We start from the raw sequence: 23,254 nt of genomic DNA on the forward strand, positions 1-23,254 counted from the left end.
GGCTGCTGTGCAGACAATAAAATGATGCTGCAGAAATATGATCACCAACATGCAAAAATGTTTGTGATCTACCATTAAATGAACTAAAAGCAAGTTATGAAGTAGACGATGATTTGATTTGGGCTCTAAAAACATACAGGATTGTGTGGGTATCCAAAAAAAATCTGGAAGGCCATACAACAAGATTTGGTTAATAGAAGTTGGTTTTAGTAAGTAGGATTATAACTATTTGTTACATTCTACTTTCAGCACCTATATTTCATGACCTTTTTCTGTAAAGAGTATGTATTACTTTTGTAACAAAAAATAACAATGTCTTAATTTTGATGAAAAACATCCAAACTACAAGCTAACTAACACCAAGTGCTCATGAATCATGCTGGGTCTGTATTATACTCCTCAGGCAACCCCAATGGTCAAGGAAAAATCCCTTTTTCTCCCTGAAGAGAAGGGCGTCTAACATGGCACAGTGGTAATCCCCTTCTCGGTGGCAGGAATATAAGCAAATGGTCCGGGATTGGCCACCTCCTGAGTGGCTCACCTTTCTTGCCTCAGTTTCTGGGAGAGGCACTGCAGGTACACGGATGGGGAGTTGGAGGATCGCTCCAGCAGGGACACGTCCGCCGTACACAGGCTCCAGAAGAAGTCAGCTTCAGGGTGAACCATGGTGGGCCCAGGCTTCCGTGCCGCAGATTCCACGTTGCTCGCCGCCGGCCCATCCACCTCCAGGAGGCTGCTGGCCTCCGGCTGGTGCTCTGACACCACGTAGTTCTGAATGAAAAAGAGCTTTGGCTTCCCCACTAGAGAAGGGCATAAATCTCCCATGAACATCCTCCTGATATGATGCAAAGGGAGCCCTGAGTGCATCTGATCCACACCGAACACAGTGTGGGAGCTTCCCCGGCTCACAAGGACACACACAAAGCTGTCGTAGTCTCGGTGTTGGGGCATACGGGCAACTTGGTGAAGAGTCCGGATTATATCACCCACGCTGAGATACAAGAAATGCTGGACGTCGTAGCCCAGGGAAGTGAAGGTGTCTCGAAGAACCTCTGGAGAAAACAAACAAATGTGGAAAACAATACTGGAGTGAGAAAAGCTCAAGAGGAACCAGGTAGGAATCCTAGCCATGGTCTGATCTCCATTATTTATCTATTTCTGCTTCTGTGTGATATTTTGAGGGACCCAAGTCCTGGGCAGGAGGGGTAGGATCCACCTGAAACATGAAAGATGTGACTTTCACGTCCCAAGTCCCCAGTTACGTCTGTCTCTTGCTACTCAGTGCTGCCGCCTAGTGCTGCCGCAGGCACAGGCTGAGCCCACTCTAGGCCAGTCAACCCAAGAGAGAACAAAACCTTTTTCTCTTCAACCCAAAGTTGGGGATTTTTCAAAAGGCTCTTACAATGAAAGCACACACCGATACACAGGAATGGATGCATCTGCAGAGTGCAGATCCAAATCTAGATGCAGACGGCCGCAGAAACGCTGGCACAGATCACGTGTTTCCTCACCCCCCTGCTGTGGCCTGAGACGGAAGTCCTAGTCCTGTCCATCTCCAGACTCTCAGTTCCCCTTACGACCTGCTTCCCAGAGTGACCTCTGACAGAGCAGAGTCAGCTCTTGTCATGATTCCCTGCGGTGCCCCCAGAGAGTTTTCTCTTGGTTTCTGGGAATCCTGGCTTGACTTTGCCTCAAGAGGTAGTGTAAGGTAGTAGAAAGAGCAGACTTTATGTCAGACAAGCCTGCCTTCTAATGCTGATCTTACCATGTCTTAGGCTGTACGACCTTAAGAAAATAGAGCTGGGCATGGTGGTGCATGCCTGTAACTTGAATGGAATGTGGCAGAAGTGACAGTATGTGAGCACCAAAGTTAGATCACAAAAACGATACAGCTTCCACCTGGCTCTTTCTTTCTCTCTTTTGAATGGCTCGCTCTAGGGGAAGCAGCCACCACGTCATAATACTCAAGCAATCCCTTGGAGGGGCCCACAAGAACAAGAACTCAGGCCTCCCACCAGTAGCCAGACCAACTTCCCAGCTGTGTGAGTGACCACCTTGGCAGCAGATCCTCCAGTCCCAGTCACGCCTTCACATGGCCCCAGCTGACATTTGACCACAACCTTACTAGAGACTCTGGGCCAGAACAGCCCAGGTAAGCTGCTCCTAAATTCCTGACCCACACAAACTATGAGAGATATAATTAAATTAGCATTGTTGTTTTAAGCCACTAAATTTTGGGGTGATTTGCACACATCGTTAGATAAAAAAATCACCAGATAATTCCTTTGACCTCTCCTATCAGTAAAAGGAAATGATAATCACCATTACTTAAGATGTAGTTAGGCTACTTACTTCACTCCTTTGCCCAGCCCACAGTTAAGGGTGAAAAAAAGGAATTATTATATCATGTAATAATGAAGAGAGACAAAGGCATTAAGATTCTTAAGTCTATAATCAATAAGTATCATTATCAAGGAAATGGGGACATGATTCACAGGTTGCTGCTAACCTATTAAATCATGAGGGCACGTGCCGTCATAAGGTCTCCGTATGGCCTGGGCACACTGTCCCCTAGACATCTCCTCTGAGGGTGTAGGCAAGGCTGCGATACCCAGTACCATGTCCAGGCTGAACAAGAGAACTTGGACGAGGACTCCAGTCCCCTCACTACTATTAATATTTTATTTCCAACACTTTCTTTCAGGACTCACAGGTCTCTAGTCATGGCATGTTCTCTCCTGTAGGGGACAGAAGCAAACAGGGAAACCAGACTCAAAGCTCTTTTGTTTACTTATCTCAGACTGGTGCACTCCCCTCAAAACCTTTGCTCTTCACTGATAAATGTCTTTCCTTATCACAGTCCTTGAAAGAAAGCTTTACCAAGGCCTCCCTGCCCATGCTGATATGCAGGGACCAGACAGAATAAATGCCATTGTGCATTCCAGCTCGTTCCTTTATTGGGGCTTGCTGGAGGTTCTGGCTGGAGCAGTCCCTGTCACATGGCAGGGCAAAAAGGGAAGGCACCTCCAAATCACAAGATCTGAGTTTATGTCCTGGCTTCAACAGCTCCTGCAACCTCCTTCCTGGTTTTGGAAGTGGACTGAGCTACACCCGCAGATGGGCTAAGAAGGGGATCAGTATCTGAGGTCCGGGGTAGGAAATCCTTACCTAACAGAACAGGAGAAAAACAGCTAAAGCTGGAGGTGAAATAAAAGCCATGCAGGGTACCAAATGCCAAGAAAAAGGCCAAGAGCAACACCAAATCTGGATGGGCCCCCGACCAAGACAGAGCACCCTTTAAATATCCGTGTGGTGAAACAGTCACTCAACAGACACAGCTTGAAGACATCACAGCTGACATTTCCCATTAACATCACATTTTCCCTCTATTAGATAGTGAGGTGGGTTGGGGAGGGATGCTAGCTGACATTTGCAACTCTCTTTCTTAGGCCAGCAAGAACATGCATACAGCCCAGTCTAATTTACAGGATCCAAAAGATGATGACAATGGGACTTTGAGCAAGTTGCAGCCTTAGTTTATTCATCTATAAAATGTGATTAGTATTAATACCTAAACCATGTTTTTTAAAAAAGTGACTGTGGCCCAGGCACAGTAGCCCATGCCTGTAATCCTAGCACTCTGGGAGGCTGAGGAGGGAGGATTGCCTGAAGCTAGGAGTTTGAAACCAGCCTGAGCAAGAGCGAGACCCCGTCTTTACCAAAAATAGAAAAATCAGCCATGCATGGTGGCACACAGCTGTAGCCCCAGCTACTCAGAAGGCTGAAATGGCAGGATGGCTTGAGCACAGGAGTTTGAGGTTGCAGTGAGCTATAATCACACTGCACTCTAGCCCAGGCAGCAGAGCAAAACCCTAAATCAAAATTAAAAAAAAAAAAAAAGTGAGTGTGAGGATCCAATGAGATATTTGCAAAGAAGCTTTGCAAACTGTGTTTATTCAAATACAAGATCTTAATTTTAAAGAAAATAAAGGTAGCCATTTCAAACTACAAATCACCAAGTCTGCAGCACATCTCTCTCATGGAATCTACCCCTTAGGACCCAGAGGTCCTAAGTTTATTCTAAACTAAAATGGGCTCAGAGCAGATTCCATGTCCTGTGTGTGTCTTGCCCTTGAACACAAATAGGGGAAGAAAAACTTGGGGGCTGAGTTTGGAAAATAAAACTTCAACAAACTGCAGAAGTCCCACTTCTCCTTCTACCCACCCTGGAAACCCCACACCCAACCCAGAAGGATCTCTGTAAATTTCAACTGTTCTTTAGAACTTCTTGAAATGATGCAGGGTTTTCTTGAGGCCTTGGAGTTAGTACAGGGCTGTTCGTGACAGCCTATTCACAGGTTTGGGGACTACAGAGATAAATCAAAAAAACAAATGCAGTAAAATGTCATGACCTCATTAATTTAGAATTTCATTGATCCAAATGAGGGCACTTTTGTCCTGACACTTCCTATGAAAAGGGCTCCGTTAAATAAGCATATAGAATAAATGAGAAAGAGGGACTGCCTCGCCAGCTGATTCACAGTCACTTACTGAGCACTCATTAGCCCAGTGCTAGTTACTATAAAGCATGTGAGCAGAACACAAGATGGGCAGGACATTCCTAGTGGAAAAGGGAGATCTGAGGCCAAATGTGTATGGGAAATGCAAGGGAAACAAGGCTAAAACAGTTTATTGTTTACAGGAAGCCTTCTCAAAGCCTTTAATAGGTCAGTATGCAAAGCAAATCTCCGAGAGGCAAATAAACCAGGCAGCACTTCTCCTATTTACTTGAACCCAAGGCTCCTGTTTTGGTTTTACGAAGTTCCCCTTATTGCCTCACAGAAATACTGCAACAAGGGGACACAGAACAAGTATACAATGTAGTTTCTGTTCTTCAAGGAGCTTATAATCTTGTTGTGAAAGAAAAGCTCATAAATGTGCATAAAACAATGATTGAAATGTCACTCAGTACAGTAGGATTTTAGGAGAAATAGGTGGTCAGAGAAGAGAAGATGGTCTGAAACACTGGAGAGAGCATTGTAGAAAAGGTATAACTTGAACTAGGGCCCGAAAGAACAGGGCGAAGGAAAGGCACCCCAGGCGGGGAACGCTGGTGAACAATGAGAGAGAAGAATGAGCCAGGAGGTGGGCGGTGGGCAGCCTGAAAAAACCCGACTTCCTCTGGTTAGTTAGGCCAGTCAGGGGGTTTCACTGGACCATCCACATATGACTACTTCATAAAGCACAAATGATAACTAGTAACTCCTTCTGGACTAGCTTTTTTTTTTTTTTGAGATGGGGTCTCACTCTGTCACCCAGGCTAGAGTGTAGTGGCGTCATCATAGCTCACTGCAACCTCAAACTCCTGGGCTCAAGTGATCCTCCCACCTCAGCCTCCCAAAGTGCTAAGATTACAGGCATGAGCCACTGTGCCTGGCCTGGACTAGCTTCACTTAGGAGAAAATTGTGTCAATAATAAACATGTCAATTGTATGTCAAGAGAGGTTTCTGGAGTACCTCAGGCAGCCTAAAAGTACTTTGTTCACACATCTACAACCCCTATCCCCAAGCTCAGTACCCCAAAAGCTCTGAAAACCTTAACTTCTTTTTCTCAACTCATTTTGTGGCAAAACCTTTCCTGAACTCATGAGGGGCCACTAACAGTCTTTATTTATCCCATTTAGTGTGAATATCCATTCATTTTGCTACAGAAATATTAATGTAGATACTTGATTAAGGAGTGCTACCCTAGACCTCACTGGAGTGTTTTATACATTACAGTATATACAGCATGTCAGCTTTCTAAACTCTCAAAAACTTCCAAATTCTGAAATACAAGGGTGTCCAATAAGGGACTGTGGACCTATAATTCTTATATAAATACTAGATTTATGCTATCTGTAAAATAAGGTTTTGCCTCTGAGTGACTCTGATTTAAAGCAAAATTTCATTGATGATGTTAGGTTTTCAAATGAATGGCTAATTACTCTCATCTGAAAAAAACTGCCTCATCACAGACTCCTAGTCTTTTTCCCCAGGATGAAGCAATCTTTAATAGTAGATTAATCCCACGAGAGCAAGAAAGGAAAGCTCCACTTCCTTGGTACTCAAGCTGGCCAGAAGCAAGTGGTTGCTGCTCCCCCTGAATGAAGCAGCCATCCACCATCTCAGCTGTCACGGACCACTTGTCTTCACAGCTCCTGTGTAGAGGCCGCAGTGGCTGCTCCAATTTCCCTTGCTGAGATTTTCCCACAAATGTTACTACAGGAAAATGCCACTGATTCAGGTCACTGCCAATTCCATTAAAAGAAAAGCAGTAAAGGAGGCCAGGTAATTCCCAGCAGTAAAGGAGGCCAGGTAATTCCCAGAAGCAGCCAAGCGCAAGTCTTGAAGCATCTACACCCTCTACTGGCTTCCATCATTCCTATTGCCCTGTTAGAAGAGGAAGTTTACTTATGCAAGATCTATAAAGGATATTTGCAGCGTCTGCTAGAAAAATCTAAGTCTCAGCCTGGTTAAAAAGTACAGAAAAATTTTCAAGCTTTTCAGAAAGAGCAGGGGAGAAAAGAAGGGAAAAAATACTTCCTCCCAAGATCTGCAAACACCATCTATTATTCAGGAGCCTAAAAAACAGCCAGAGCTTTAGGCCAAGCTCCAAAGTCCATCTATCAGTGGGACATTTGCTTCTACATCCCTAACAACAAAAAAAGGTCTGGCACTTACACAGCCCATCAGGGCCTAGCACAGATCTAGATTTGCTAGGTCACGGACACAGATGACACAACACCAAAGACTTATTTCTTAATTCTACTGAACTGAGATGATTAGCCCCAAATACCTAAGCACTATTTCTACCTCAAAAGGATTACTGACCGCTATAAGGATTCTTCTCAAGAATGAGCCACAAATGAATAACTTTGTCATCATTCACCATGTGGCTCTGAGACCAGATTCCACCTCATTGACTTAATATTTGCCTCACACAGGGCCAAGCATGGTGCTGTGCACATAGCAGGTGCTCAACAAACATTTAGCAGACAAAGGAAGAAATAAAACTATAAATATTTGGGGGACTTGCATACTCTTTGGATAAAAGTCTGGTTTTTAGGGGACAGGAGAAAGATAGGTAGAAGAGAGTCCATTAACAAACTCAAAAGATAAAAGGAATGGTTTTGTAATAGAAACACAATGACACTAGGAAAGCTTATTTTCTCATTCCTTCACCCAACAAATATTTACTGAGCACCTTTGTACCACAACCTATTTCAGGTAGTGGAGACACATAGCAAAAAAGAAAGATAAACTCCCCCATCTTCGTGGAATTTACATTAAAGCAAAGGAGCTGGCTGGACGTGGTGGCTCATGTCTGTAATCCTAGCACTCTGGGAGGCCAAAGAGGGAGAATCGCTTGAGCTCAGGAGTCTAAGACCAGCCTAAGCAAGAGCGAGACCCCATCTCTACTAAAAATAGAAACAAAATTAGCCAGTCAACTAAAAATAGAAACAAAAACTTTGCCAGAGGTGGTGGCTCTCACCTGTAGACCCAGCTACTCAGGAGGCTGAGGCAGCAGGATTGCTTGAGTCCGGGAGTTTGAGGTTGCAGTGAGCTATGATGATGCCACTGCACTCTAGCTGGGGCAACAGAGTGAGACTTTGTCTCAGAAAACATGAATAAAAAAATCAGTAATAAAGCAAAGGAGCTAAAAGCACAGGCTTTGGAGTCCAGCTTTCAAATCCAGCTCCATCAGTACTAGAAGAGGCAGGAAGGTCATTTGCTGCTCAGCTTGCTCACCTTTATGCAAAGGTTTTATGAGAAAAATCTCAGTAATACAATTCTAAAGTTCCTAAAATATTTGAATCAATGCTGGACATTCCAACTCATTCTGACTCAGGGGAGAGGCGAAATTACAAAGTTTCAGTATGTTGCTATTCATTTACTTTGTGCCACAGGGATTGTGAAAGAATGATACTTCGGAAACAGCATTGCTTTTGGTTTTATTTCCTTTGCCTTTAACATTTGGTGCTTTTTGTTTGTTTTTTAGATGGTCTTCCCTCAGCCTCCTGAGTAGCTGGGACTACAGGTGTGCGCCACCATGCCCTGCTAATTTTTCTGTTTTTAGTAGAGACGGGGTCTCTCTCTTGCTCAGGCTGGTCTTGAACTCCTGAGCTCAAAGGATCCTCTCACCTCAGCCTCCCAGGGTGCTAGGATTACAGGTGTGAGCCACCACGCCTGGCCAGCTTGCTCACCTTGAAAATGGAGATAATAGTACCTATCTTACAGTATTATTTGTGAGGATTAAGAAGCAATTAGCAAAGTACCTGGCACCTAGTAGATTTTTAATAAATTATATACTCTGATCACTACCACACCCAAATTAGTCCTATCATGTTCCTGTTCGTTTCTTTCAGAACCTTATTTCAGTTGGCAATTAGCCTGCCTGCTTGTTTATTCTCTGACTCCTGCTCTCCTCCCAAATGTTCAACATTAACCAGATGGCAAAGTTAGTTAGACAGAGGAGACCCCACGTAACCACTCTAGAAGAGGCCCCTCACCGCTGACTAGAGGGAAAAGAAGAAACAAAGGGTGCTGCAATAACGACCACTTTCCACCAAAAGCTGGATTCCAGGCCGAGAGTCCTGGGTGAGAAATCACCAGGAGCGGAGTGGGAAAATGAAGAGCTGGAGGCCCGCCGAGACAGTGAGAGAAGAGGGACTGTGTCTTCCCACCTCATAATAATTAAGGCTCCCCTGCTGCTCTGAGTCTCAGCCAGGCATGTTAAGTAGATTAGCGACCTCTCTGCTGGTGAAAACCACCACACAATGGGAGTAAAAGTGTGCTGTTTCTTACCTGCTGATGAGCCACCTGAGCCCAGGGGGTTTGTAAGTGGCCTCAAGCCCAGTTACTGGTTTTGTTCCCAGAGGCAGAGAGGACTTGAGTCAAAGAACCCCGATTCTCTGAGCAAGCGCAGGGTTGAGCATCCAGGGGTACGTCTAATGGCCCAGGCCTGCTGCTGTCCAGCACTCCACCTTTGAGATGTTGAACTTGAAAGCACTATACTGGACCAGGAGGACCTGCTGCCTGGAGCTACTACTCTGATTCTGGGGGCTCACAAGCAGACCCCCAGCAGCCATGGGGCAGGAGACATGTACCAGCACACTAGAGTACAGTACCTGCTCACACCTCAGGCCAAAGGCACGATGTCCCAGGCTCTACCTCCAATTCCACCTTCCTCTTCCATCTTCTCTCTTATCAAGTCCCTGCCCTCCTGCACTCCAGCTTTTGTACTTAGATTCTCCTTCTCTGCCAAGCCCATTTAGACTGATGACTGGTAGGAGTGGTCTTCTCAGCTTTCCACCTGGGTATGTCCCCAAGAAGTTGCCCCCTCTCATGTTATGGCCTCTACTCCAGCCTGCCACCACCTGTGGGGATGTGCCCCGCTCAGCCTTGGGCCCAAAGCAGGCCTTCAGTTCCCTGGTCCCTCACTTGTCTGAGATCAGGCTCCATGTACCAAGCACAAAAATATGGCAAGTCTTGCTTAGTAGTTTGTAACTAAATTTAAACAAATTGGCAGGCTGGGTGCAGTGGCTCACACCTGTAATCCCAGCGCTTTGGGAGGCCGAGGCGGGAGGATTATTTGAGGCCAGGAGTTGGAGACCAACTTGAGAAACACAATGAGATTCTGTCTTTACAAAAAAAATTTTAAAAAATTAGCCAGGCATGGTGGTGCATGCCTGTAGTCCCAGCTACACAGGAGGATCACTTGAGCCCAGGAGTTTGAGGCTGCAGTGAGCTATAGTCACACCATTGCACTTGAGCCTGGGTCACAGAGCGAGACCCTGTGTCTCAAAAACATAAAATAAAAAGAAATTAAATTTAATTTAATCAAATCAACAAAATGAGAATGTAATGTTAGCTGGCATTTAGTACATGCTTACCATACAACAAGCACTACGCTAAGCTCTTTTTAAGTATGAACTCACTTAGCCCAACCAGCCTATGAGGTAGGTCCTGTTATTAACCCACTTTACTGAAGAAAAACTGAGCCTTAAAGAGACTAGGAAAGTTGCCCAAGGTCACAAGCTAGAACCTGGCAGAGCCATGATTCAAACACATGCGGTTGTATTAAAGGGCTCAGCTCTGCCCATACTCCTGTAATGCAGAAAAAAACAAATATGCATCCAGTCCCTGCCCACAAGAGGCCCACAGCACAGCCAGGGAAGCAGGCACAGACACTGGGTTTTAGCCACAAAAATCTTAGTTTCTCAATTCACAGCAAGGCATAGCTTTTTCTTTATGATCCTCTTAAACAACAAGTAAACATACAACTTGTTACAGCTGAGAACTTTTCTGCTGATGAATGAAACAAAACCGACTACAACCAAAAGTGGAGGACAATTACACAATCTCTTTTAAAATTGGAAATGACTCATTAAGAAAATACTTTCTCATTCTTACATGGGTACTAATGGCTAAAAAGGAAAGGACACTTATCTATAGCTAAGGAGATAGCACTTCTCATATATAACCAAAAATAGGATATGAGAAATCCTGGGAAATTCAGTTCCATATTTGCTAATTTGACCTTCTCTTAGACTCTCTACTCATAAAATTCCCCATGGTAATGTTCTAAGTAAGCCTATAAGGTAGTTCTGACTCACTCTAAAGGAATGTGGACAAGCTGTAAAACTGGCAATATAATGATCAATCCTCTCAAGGAAGAGATAAATAATTAAACAAAGTATTCTTCCCCTTATCTGGGCTCTGCTCATTGTCTTTTGATGCATCACCAGTGATTCAGTTTGAGTCAGGCATCCAACAACTGTGCAAAAGAATCAACGTGGATCCAAACGATGGTGACACACAGGTGGAACAGACTCAGGCCAACACCCAGAGGAAGGAGCAGCAGAACTAAGTGACACATTGTTGGGACCATGGCCAAGGCTCTCTTTGTGAACTCACATTTATCATATTTTTAACTTTCCCCAGCAAACTTTTGTGGTCTAAGGTGAAATGACGGGGCACCTGATAATATCCGACTCCAGAACGCCTTCCATTATTATAAATGTCCCTCTGGATCCCGGGACTCCTCCCCGCCACAGAATCTAAGACAGAAAGGCAAGCTAAAGCTCACCACCTTTCACCAAGTATGCCAGAGACAAAGCTATCTGTTCCCCAAATCCATTTCATTTTCCTCCTGACACACAGCTAGACTAATCTCTCTGTGTCTACTACATTTAGGTGGGGCCGACCACATGACCCAGTTCTGACCCATGGGATGGGGAGGAAATGATGCACATCACTTTCAGGCCTGGTCCCTAAAATCTGTTACGAGATCCTCCATGCACTCGCTCTCCCCGCATCCACTAGCCAGATGCAGAGGACCCTGCAGAAAACTCTAAGATCGCAGAAGATGATGGAGCCATTGAAGGACCACAGGGCACAAAGCTCCCCCAGCCCAATCTACACTAGACTGTGACATGAGTGAGAAACAAGCCTCCACTGTGTTGAACCACAGATTCTACAGTGGTTTGTTACAGCAGCCAGTGTTGATCACTCCAATGGACACCACTTGCCTGACAGGTCGCACTGTGGGGCACCGGTCAGTCTGCAGCTTCCACACCTACCTGCATCATTGCCAATGCAGTCGATTATCAGGCAGACTCCTAGGGGCTTGCTCTGCATTCTGTATCTCTCTTCAGGTATGTGCTAGAAAGGAAGGCAGGGATTGTTAAAGACTCCAGACACCGCTCTGTCCTATAAGGTCCCATCCACACTGTGTCTTCTTTTGGGTTTCCTCAATAATCATTCCTTGGGCAGATGAGTCACTCGACAGACACAGCCTGAAGTTTCCCATCACAGCTGACATTTCCCACTAATATCAATTTTTTCCTTATTAAGGTAATGTGCTTAAGACAAGGTAGTTCAGTTTTTATTTAATTGTAATGAAAATTGCAGCCTCTTTTCCCATGTCTTCATTTAGCAGAATAAAGAGAATTTGAAACTGAGAGAAAAAGACAGATCCTATGTCTCCACAGTAACCTGAAGGTATACAAGTGATATCTTTCCAAGCCAGTACAAAAGGAGGCCTTCTATTGCCTCTCATTACAGAGAAGAGGTATCGGCCTAAGAAAAAGCCAGAATAAGTCAAAGTTCAGTGAGGTGTCACCGCCTGCCTCTATGTGCAGCAGTCACTCAGCTGAGACGAGACGAGAGGTGTCACTTTGGAATTAGGCTGTATTCCAAAGTTCATAAATGCAGTGCACGCTACATCTTTCTCTTTGCTGCATCCAGCGTTCCCTCTTAAATGAGTTCTCAGGAGAACAACACTCTCCACATCCCATCATCGCAAAGAATTCTTAATGGACAGATATTTTTAAAGAAATTAGTGTTCTCTGTATGTACTGTGCATACAATACAATACCAAATCAGATCATTTATTCCGTACCTGAGGCAAAAAAGCTCCCGATTCCTGAATGGATTTCTTCACTGGTTCCCCTGAGGGAATGGGAGAGAGAAATCACTTACAAAGCTGAAGGAGAACGAAGTCCACTCCCACACTGGCTGAGTTTCTATCACAGCTATTCTCTTCCTCTATGTTCTTCAACTATCTCTTCTTTCCCCAGCTATGCTCACCCCAAGGTTCCAATCTTGCACTGAAGAACCTGACTGATAAGAAAACCCAAGTCCCTGTGCTACACAGGGGCTATGTAGAAAAGCTGTTTAAAGTGAGGACCAGGTGGCTGGTAGGTTTTTAACCCAGTAGGGAGAATCTGATAACCTCACCACCTAACAACATTGATAGCTTTTTTATGTGTACTGAAACTGTTGTCAACACGTAAAGCGAACAGCCTTTGAAAGGGAAAGCTTACGTGTGTTTGCTAGTTACAGGACAGGTGGCCATGTTTTCATAGTCCAGTGATACTGAGAGATCATAAAATAAAATGTCAATGTCAAGATATGGGACAATGAGCCTGGCAAATGTAGATGAGCCTAAAGTAAATTTCTGGATAAATATGACTTGGTTAGACCAGGGAGGTGAAGAACCACCAGTTTTGAAGCCATAAAGGGGCTGGCTCAAATCCTAGCACTATCACTGATGAGCTCTTGGACAAGTTATTTCCTTGAGTATCAGTGGTTTATTAATCTCTGAACTAAATACAGTAGCTCCCCCTTATCCATGGAGAATATGTTCCAAGACCCCCAGTAGATGCCTGAAACTGTGGATAGTATTAACACCAAAGCACATATATATATATAATGTTTTTTTCTATATAGGCATACCTATAATAAAGTTTAATTTATAAATTAGGCACAATAAGATTAACAACTAATAATAAAACAGAACAATTATAATAATATATGGCAATGAAATTTATGTGAATGTTCTCTCTCTCTCAGTACCCTATTGTGTTGTACTCACCTGTTTTCTGACATGGGTAACTATGGGTAATGAAAAAACCACAGAAAGGGAAACTTTGGATAAGGTGAGACTATTGTATACTAATATCTACCTTAGAAGATTGTTGCAAAAGGAGAAATAATATCTAAAGACAGGCAAAGAAAATGCCAGTATTGGTAAGGTTTGAGGGAAATCAGCACTTTCAAATGCTAACACTGTCTAAGTTGAAACGGTCTTTTTTATTTTTACTTTTTTTGAGACAGAGTCTCGCTCTGTTGCCCGGGCTAGAGTGCTGTGGCATCGTCCTAGCTCACAGCAACCTCAGACTCCTGGGCTCAAACTATTCTCTTGCCTCAGCCTCCCAAGTGGCTAGGGCTACAGGCATTTGCCACCACGCCCGGCTAAGTTTTCTATTTTTATTAGAAATGGGGTCTCGCTCTTGCACAGGCTGCTCTTGGTCGGGCTGGTCTCGAACTCCAGAGCTCAAACGATCTTCCCGCCTCGACCTCCCAGAGTGCTAGGATAACAGGTGTGAGCCACTGCGCCTGGCCAAAACAGGCTTTTTAAAAGACAACTGGCAATATCCTTTAAGCCAACATTCTGCTTCTAGAAATTTATCCTAAGGAAATAATAGAGCATTGAGTGCGAAAATGTATGCCAAAGAACATCAGTGATTTTTAATTCCTATGCAAATCTATCAGGTCTCCTATTTTCCCTTTAAATAGCCTTCAGAATGCTAATTCTCACTGCAGTGTTTTAAGAAACATGCTGTCACTTCAGGAATTAATTTGTTTCTCAATAGCTTTTTCCAGAGAACAGAATTTTAGGTAGAGAAGGACAGGCATGAGCTTCACCATGTGGCTAATCTGGGCAAAAGGTTTCTTGGTTTCCAGGTGCACAGAGACAGCTGAGCCATAAGACATCAGCAAAGGGCCTGCCACACAAAGAAGGCCACTGCCCTATTCAAAACATCCATAGGCCAGGCGCGGTGGCTCACGCCTGTAATCCTAGCACTCTGGGAGGCCGAGGCGGGCGGATTGTTTGAGCTCAGGAGTTCGAGACCAGCCTGAGCAAGAGCGAGACCCTGTCTCTACTAAAAATAGAAAGAAATTATCTGGCCAACTAAAAATATATATAGAAAAAATTAGCCGGGCATGGTGGCACATGCCTGTAGTCCCAGCTACCCGGGAGGCTGAGGCAGGAGGATTGCTGGAGGCCAGGAGTTTGAGGTTGCTGTGAGCTAGGCTGATGCCACAGTACTCACTCTAGCCCAGGCAACAGAGTGAGACTCTGTCTCAAAAAAAACAAAAACAAAAAAACCCAAAACATCCATGATCCTCCACTGCACACAGGACAAATTCCAAGCCCCTGGGATGAGACTGAAGCCCTCCATGGCAGTCCACCAATCCTGGCTTCCTGAAGCACAACCATCCGCTTTAGCAGTGTAAGAGTGAGTCTCAGTGCTCACTTAAAGGAGGACTCAAGACAAGAAAAAGAAATAAATTTTTTAAAAGTGATGTGATGGGATCAAGTGCTGATGTTTTAAGAAAGACGATAGATCATCCAGGTTGAAATGACCAGGTTTTTTAATTGTATTTTTTCTTTCTTTTTTAGGGGAGAAGGGATATGATCTATGGAGTATGCAGATTTATTAAGTGGGCTATAAAACCCATTTATAAACCTATTTAATGTTTCTTCTTCCTGCCTCTAGCTATTTGGTTTACAATGCTTCATTATCATGGTTGGAATAAAGTTTAACATGGCCTAGTTATTGCTCCATTTCAGGTATAAATGTCACATCTCTTAAAAATACAGCCAAGAGGATGAAGCTGATGGAGTAAGATGGTGTTCGAACTGAAATAAGTTAATGCCAATGAATACATCTTTGATTTTAACTTCTTTTTATTTTAAGAGCTTACTTAGAATATGTAGACAAAGGAAATGGCCAACTCAAAAAATGCAACGTTTTGTACTTGAATTAACAAGCATTTATAAAGAATGAATATAAAGAAAAGTTGATCTTACTTTGAATGCCACGTTGTTCCACAAGTCTTTGTTCTTTACTTCTCCCATTCTGGAGCTTTAAATATAAAAAACAAGGTCACACTCCCTGTTAGTCTTTTCAGAGGTACACTATATATTACACCTCTTTAAATATCTCAATAGGATTCTTACCCAGGAAAAAAATAAAAATATCACCTTCACAGTTAAATTAGCTCAAAAAGAATAGCAGGAGCTGTTAACCCCATAAATCCCACATTATATTGCCAAAGAACAAGGCAATTCTTCTTTTAAAAAGTGAAAATATACGGAAAGTATAAATATGCTAAACTGGCAAATTAGAATATTTCAAAACAGCTCAATAAAACCAGATGTTACAGTATAGTATAGTAGCTATAATAGCTCCAAGTTAGAATAAGCTGTTAGAACATGAGATTGACATTTAACCTGCTCCTTTAAACAGGGGCAAAGTACAGTATGGTTAAGAGTGGGAGTTCCAGGCCAGACAAACCTGACTATGAATCTTCTGCCACTTACTAGCTCTGGAACCCTGAGCAAGTTATTTAACCCCTCTCTGTTTCTTCATCTGAAAAATGAGGCTGGTAATAATACCTACCTTATAGATTTTTATGAAGACTAAATGTACACTAAGTGCTCAGCACAGCGCTGAGCACGTGGAAGTATGTAATAAATGTCCAGTTATTGCTTTTCTATAATTGCCTAGCTACACATAAACCACATGTGGGCCTGGTTCTTGATAATCAAGAATTCTTTATAAACCACTTCTGAGAGCTAGAGTGAGATTAATCAGAGAATGAAAGATTGAACCGACCCTTTCTCTTCTCAGATGACAGGTCCTGTATAAGGTACACATACCACATACTGTCAACCATCTGATATGCTCAGCTTTCAAAGGACAGTTCTCTTCTGAAGCTGTCCTAGCCAAAAGAGAGAAGTACACTATCCGTTAAGCTGTGTCTGTAGCTAAGTCTGTGTAAAGACTTAAAGAAAAACATATAAATTGCTTTTTCTAAATTAAAGAAAAACATACAAGTTGCTTTTTTCACTAATAATCAGTGACTTAGCCAGCAGTTAATGATAGCAGATAGAAATTGGTCCCACACATGGATGTATACTCACTTTTATGTGTTATTAGAGATAGATAACTTCAAATCAAAGCTGGATTTTAAAAGCATTATATTGCAGTCATATAACTCTTTTATTCTATAACATCTTGGTATCCTGTATCATTTAATCCAACTGTAATTTTTGAAGTACTTCTGCAGCTTTTTTTTTTCTAGAGACAGAGTCTCACTTTGTCACCCTGGCTAGAGTGCAGTGGCATCATCATAGCTCACTGCAACCTCAAACTTCGGGGCTCAAGCAATCCCCCTGCCTCAGCTTCCTGAGTAGGTGGGACTACAGGTGTGCACCACCACGCCTGTTAGGATTATAGGTGTGAGCCACTGTGCCCTGCCCACTTCTGCAGCCTTGTCTGAGTCAACATCTAGGTATTCGGCTCCTAAATCCTGTGAGAAAGTCACCAAATTCATATGCCATAGTGCCTGCTAGTAAATGAATGAATGAATGATCAGAGTCACATATTAAATATAGCAAATTTAAGGAGATTGATACGTAAATCATACGAGTTTCCAACAGGCTACATGGTAATGAATATGCTTACCTTCATTTAAAAAATAGAAACGTAATAATAGAAATATGGCAGTTTTTTAACTAAGAGTAACAGTATAATTTATATTAGACAATAGCAGAGAAATCCCAGAAAATCTGGATCTGAATCCTCAATCTACTTTGTCTCATGATTTGGTATAGAGACTCAGAAGGACAAAAGGAAGCATATTTGGTTCTTTAAAAAATGAAAGAGGCCGGGCGCAGTGGCTCACGCCTGTAATCCTAGCATTCTGGGACGCCGAGGTGGGTGGATCGCTCGAGGTCAGGAGTTCGAGACCAGCCTGAGCGAGAGTGAGACCCTGTCTCTACTAAAAATAGAAAGAAATGATCTGGCCAACTAAAAATATATATAGAAAAAAATTAGCCAGGCATGGTGGCGCATGCCTGTAGTCCCAGCTACTTGGGAGGCTGAGGCAGTAGGATCCCTTAAGCCCAGGAGTTTGAGGTTGCTGTGAGCTAGGCTGACGCCACGGCACTCACTCCAACCTGGGCAACAGAGCGAGACTCTGTCTCAAAAAAAAAAAAAAAAATTAAAGAGATATCTAAGCTATGGCATGCCTGGTAAATAGTTTACTAGGTATATCATGGTGTAGTGAAAAGAATATGGACTGTGCCCAGCTATGCCAGTATTTGGAGGTGGACAATTACTTAATGTTCCTTAGGCCTAAATTTTCTTATTTTGTTCAGTGAGTTGCACAATATAATCTTAACATCTATTTTAGCTCAAAATTCTATTGCTCAGTGGTATCTCTTGCAGCTCCTATTTTGCATGAAACTATTTATACTGCAGGAGTAGTTAATGTTTTCATTACATACTTTTATGAAAGTATTTATAATTTAACCATAACATTTGTACTCTGGTCTAAATCCTACAACTCCACCTACCTTTATGTGAGGATGAGGGTAAGATTACACCAAGATTGAACGTTTCAAGGTAAAAGATTAACCAAAGAACAATTCTGATGATACCTTGTACCACCTACTACTAACAAAACACCCATAAGTGACTATGTGATATTTATATTCATGAACAACAACAAAAAAATCTTTCATGTCATCACTAAATAACAAAAAAGCTTTTGCTGAAATCATTAAAATTAGCCCAGTAAAAAGGCAAATGCACAGAGAAGTAAGTATAAGCATATTTATTTGGTGCCATTGTGGTAACAAAAGATTGGAAACAATTAACAGAAAGGGCTAAACACATTATACCACTGGAAAACAGAACCATGTATGATTAAAAATAATGATTAAATAGAGGTAGTTCCTTATTAATCATATCGAACAACTTCTAAGAATTTTCAGATCAGGACAATGGACACAGTGTGCTATCATTTGTACAAGAGAAGAAAACAAAATGAAATATTACATGTGCGTCTCTGGATAGGTACAGAAGGAACTGGCTAACAATAGCTGCTTCTGGGGAAAGGAACTAGGGGGTCAGTATTATAGCGGCTGGAAGAAAACATAATTTTACAACCACTTTTAATACATTTTGAATTTTTTACCCATAGGCATGTCCCATCTATTTTCATTTTAAAAGGAACATATGAACAAATGCCCAACTGTATACATAGGCACACATGAAAACACACATGGAAAACATAAGGCATAGCTGCAAGAATACATATTTTTTTTTATCAAAGCTCTGAAACTGTTTCACGCTGGGATTTCACACATTTGCTCCAGACTCACCCTGAGGTTATATGAAGGATCCTTGAGAGTCAAGTTTGTGAGAGACCCTGGGAGAGCATTCTTATAACTTGTCCCTCCTTTTTGAGCTACAAAGCAGAAGAGAGGTGCTGAGTTAAGATTTATAAATTCTTATCAAATAAATCTTCAACAATGGCTCAGTCCCAGGTCAATCACCATCTTTCAAACTACCCTAAACTTTCCAGCCACCTTACGGAATTCAAAATATCACATCAGATGACTCTTCCACCATCATTAAGAATGGACCCAAAATGCTACTCCTGTTCTTAATCTTGGATCAGTCATGTGGAGTGTGTGGGGGTGGAGGAGTGCTCTGCAAGTCAGTGGGTCTCAGCCATGGCCTTTCGTCTGTGACACTATGGTGGCAATGAACTGTCAACAGAGCCAATGCTGAGGCTGAGGCTCAAAACAGTGCCGGCTGGGGGATTTAAGGGAGACACCTGTGAGTCTGGTCCCCTTTATCAAGGGAGAAATTGAAGGTGTCCTTTTCCATGAGGTGATTTTGTGAAACTGGGGACACACTCAGGGCTGCTCTGGGACCCTAGTGACATTATCCAGAGTTGCAGTAAGTAGGGTTCGGCATATGCTCAAAAGCCCTGAATGTCCACAGCTCTGCCAGCTTGTGCAGAAAATGGGGGTTCAAGTTCTTCCTTGAAGGCCAGAATGTTAAGAACTGCTTGGCAGCATTTTGCGGAAGTCATGAACAATGGGCTATGGAGTCAACAGATCTGGGATACGAAGGATATAAAGGCATATGATCTCTAGCCGCAAGCTAGAGGCAGCTGCGGCCATTCGGGTTCCGTTTCATCCACTTATCCAACAAATGAATCCCAACCAACCACACGTACTGTGCACAGGCTACTTGCTTTAGACCACTGAGAGGTCAAAATTCTTACCAGACTGCTTGTACTTCTGGATTTTTGTCTTCAGGTCTATTCTGTGAATGTTCTTTAGGCATTTTTCTAATAAATCCAGTTGATCCGGAGCAACCAGATTTAGTTTCTCCAATTCAACCACAAGATCCAAGAAACTCTAAAAGAGCCATCAATAAGAAACAAATGTCAGTAGAGCTGACTAATAAGCCCCAAGTGCAAACCCCAGGCCATGTGATTTACAGCAGCAAGAGAACGTGACAAGGTGAGCCCTCTCAATGACCTTCAGTGACCCTAAACCAGACATCTCTAACATGAGCAAATTAGACTCCTGAATGTTACTCAGAACAGAGGGGGTGGTCATCACCTTCCTGGGTTGGAGATAGACACATGTGCCATGTTATGTCATCAAGGAGGACCGTGAAAGAGCAAGCCTAAAAATAAAGCCTCTTGAATTCATTCTCTCCAAAAAGGCCAGGCTGGTATTATACTGAAAAAGTCTAAGAGTGTCCCTGAAAATGGGAGAGAGAAGGTGGCTGGTGAAAAGGTTTTATGAGAAAAATCTCAGTCATACAGTTTTAAAGTTCCTAAAATATTTGAATCAATGCTGGACGTTACTACTCATTACAACTCATTCTGACTCAGGGGTGAAATCACAAAGTTTCAGGATTTTGCTATTCATTTACTTTGGGCCACAGGGATTGCGAAAGAACTATACTTCAGAAACAGCACTGGTTGGCCAGGCTTTTAGTTTTATTTCCTTTGCCTTTAACATTTTGTTTTGTTTTTTTGAGACAGAGTCTCACTCTGTCACCCCAGGTAGAGTACAGTGGGATCATTATAGCTCCCTGCAGCCTCGAACTCCTGGGCTCAAGCCATCCTCCTGCCTCAGCCTCCAGAGTAGCTGGGACTACAGGCACAAGCCACAATGCTGGGCTAATTTTGCTATTTTTAGTAGAGCATGGGGTCTCACTCTTGCCCAGGCTGGTCTTGAACTCCTGGTCTCAAGTGATCCTCCCACCTCGGCCTCCCAGAGTGCTAGGATTAGAAGCGTGAGCCACCAACATGTGGTTATTGATGAGCTATATTTATTTTAAAAAATAATAATCATAATTAAATATATACAAATGGTTGAGAGAGAATTAGGGGAAACCCAAAAAGGAGTTCTATCTTTCATTTTCCCTCTCATTTTGCATTTGATGGTAGGAGCATACAGTCACTCTATATTTTCAGGTTTCAGAAATGAAACTATAATCATTTAGGAACATGAGGAAATTCTCAAGCAATGATGTACCAGAGTCCTTATAGCTGCCTGGTCCATGGCTTGTTAGGAACCAGGCTGCACAGCAGGAGGCGAGCGGTGGGCAAGTGAGCGAGCGAGGGAAGCTTCATCTGTATTTACAGTAGCTGCTTCCCATCACTGCTTACATCACCACATAAGCTCCTGAGCTCCCTCCAACCCCCAATCCCTGGATGTGTGGAAAAATTATCTTCCATGAAACTGGTCCCTGGTGCCGAAAAGGATGACTGCCTTAGAGGCAGGCCTTAGAGGACCTACTGTCATATACTAGAGACCCAAACATTTCTTGGCCTTCCTTAGGTCAGCAGTACCATGTAGGGCCGACTGGAATTTCAATACTCTTCCAGCAATCATAGCATCCCTGAGATCTTCACCTCTTACCTGGTTTTCAACCCCAAATCTCTACCTTTGCCATTTCCCACATACATCAGTCACAAGGACCTTCCCCTACCCGACCTCCACATCCAGCCTAATGACCCCACACTGACCTTGAGCTAGCTAAGGAGAAACAGATGGTAGCAGGAAAGCGTGGACTAACACTTCCTACCTGTCTCTACTCAGCACCTGCAGATGGGACTTCCTACCCCAACCCCACAGTCTGTCTAACCAGGGAGAGAAACTGATATATATGCCAGACCTATGACTTTTACAGAAATAAGGATAAAATCCAAGAATGAAAGAAACACCCAAGGCAACACCAGAAGATATCCTGTTTCTTCTTAATTCATAAACCAGTTCTCTTCCCATCAATGTTATTATCAAAAAACTACCACAGATGTCTGACTGCCTGCTTCCCTCTCTCCACACCGTAAGGAGCAACTTCTGATAGGCTCTTGGGGACATGAACCAAGAAAAAGAAAACTTACCTTGTCTTTGGATGTCTTGCCTCGGCCTGTGTAATCCTTCATGAGGAAAATTAATGAAGACACATCCGATTTATCCAAGTCCTCACCAATTTCTGCCATCAGCACCCTATAAATCAGGTAAGTTTCTTTAGTTAATGTAGACTTTTGTCTAATGAGAACTCCAAGAGCCCATGCCTCGCCTATACCAATAATTGGTTAAAAGACTAACTCTTGGCCAGGTGAGGTGGCTCATGCCTCTAATCCTAGCACTTTGAGAGGCTGAGGCAGGAGGATTATTTGAACTCAGGAGTTTGAGACCAGCCTAAGCAAGAGCAAGACCCTGTCTCTACTAAAAAAAAAAGAAAGAAAGAAAGAAAGAAATTAGCTGGACAACTAAAAATATATAGAAACAATAGCCAGGCATGGTGGCGCATGCCTGTAGTCCCAGCTACTTGGGAGGCTGAGGCAGAAGGATTGCTCGAGCCCAGGAGTTTGAGGTTGCTGATGCCACGGCACTCTAGCCCGGGCAACAGAGCGGGACTCTGTCTCCAAAAAAAAAAGACTAACTCTTTTCTGTCAAGGAGCTGCTATAAAAAAGAAAAAAAAAGAAGAGAAAAAACACCAGTTCTTGATCCCCATGTGAATGCATCCCTCTCCCATAAAACAGAAAGCTTAGATCACCCCAGGAAGAGATCTTAAAGGGACTCAAAAAAGAAATTCATCCTTACTTCTGTTTTCAATAGGAGATGGTATCTCCCTTGCCAGCTAACAGCTTCTGAAAACTCAAGAGAATGGAAACTTCCCCAAAGAATCCCCTAGCTCCCCAACAAGTTCCAGTGAAATGAGATAAGAACCCAAATGACTAACATAAAAGACAGAAATAGTATTCAAAGTGGCCTTGTCAAAGCAGCCTTGACAAGCTCACAGGTGCTGATCCAGGGACCATACGTTGAGTCGTAAGATGCTAAAGGAAAGAAACACCTTTGATATCCTGGCCCACTTCTGAATTTAAAGGATGCAGGTGTCTGGATCATGGGGAGTCTGATTTTAGATGTTTTTGCCTAGAATGCTCCTCCTGACTCGTTCATCTCTGCTCCAGCTAGAGCTACCACCACACTTTTTATTTATTTATTTTTTTAAGGAAATACACTTGAGGACCAACCACTGCACTTTATCAGGGCTCCTAGAATACCTCGTGGTTCACGCTATTACTATGTCATTGTCATGAAGGTCATTTTCCCAATTAGACTCTCAGATTCTTGAGGATGGGAGATTCTTTATTCATTTTGCCCTGAGCTTACCGAAACACTTGGCACATGCCAATAAACAACGAAGCCCACTCACCAGATGAATAAATCTAGCACTCCCCTTCAACTGCCCAGCCTCTTTTCCCAGAGGCCTGAATAATCTCCACCCACCATAGCAAGGAAAC

The 23,254-nt window shown here is 43.1% G+C and overlaps 1 protein-coding gene across 10 annotated transcripts in view; it reads right to left on the minus strand.

Annotated features, from left to right (window-relative positions):
• CFLAR (CASP8 and FADD like apoptosis regulator) overlaps positions 1–23,254 on the minus strand; it is a 44,677-nt gene that overhangs the window by 1,208 nt on the left and 20,215 nt on the right. For 9 of the 10 annotated variants that reach the window (XM_045559754.1, XM_045559752.1, XM_045559753.1 and 6 more), the window contains 7 exons: positions 21,844–21,949; positions 19,702–19,837; positions 18,788–18,873; positions 15,425–15,479; positions 12,446–12,495; positions 11,625–11,706; positions 542–1,052 (listed from right to left, as the gene is read on the minus strand). In XM_045559754.1, coding sequence (XP_045415710.1) covers positions 542–1,052; positions 11,625–11,706; positions 12,446–12,495; positions 15,425–15,479; positions 18,788–18,873; positions 19,702–19,837; positions 21,844–21,949 — 1,026 coding nt within the window. Of the gene's footprint in view, positions 1–541; positions 1,053–11,624; positions 11,707–12,445; positions 12,496–15,424; positions 15,480–16,232; positions 16,334–18,787; positions 18,874–19,701; positions 19,838–21,843; positions 21,950–23,254 lie in introns of those variants that run through there. The other variant, XM_045559760.1, reaches the window with a different exon arrangement.

This window comes from Lemur catta, chromosome 8 (genome assembly GCF_020740605.2).
Source record: "Lemur catta isolate mLemCat1 chromosome 8, mLemCat1.pri, whole genome shotgun sequence".
NCBI lineage: Eukaryota > Metazoa > Chordata > Mammalia > Primates > Lemuridae > Lemur > Lemur catta.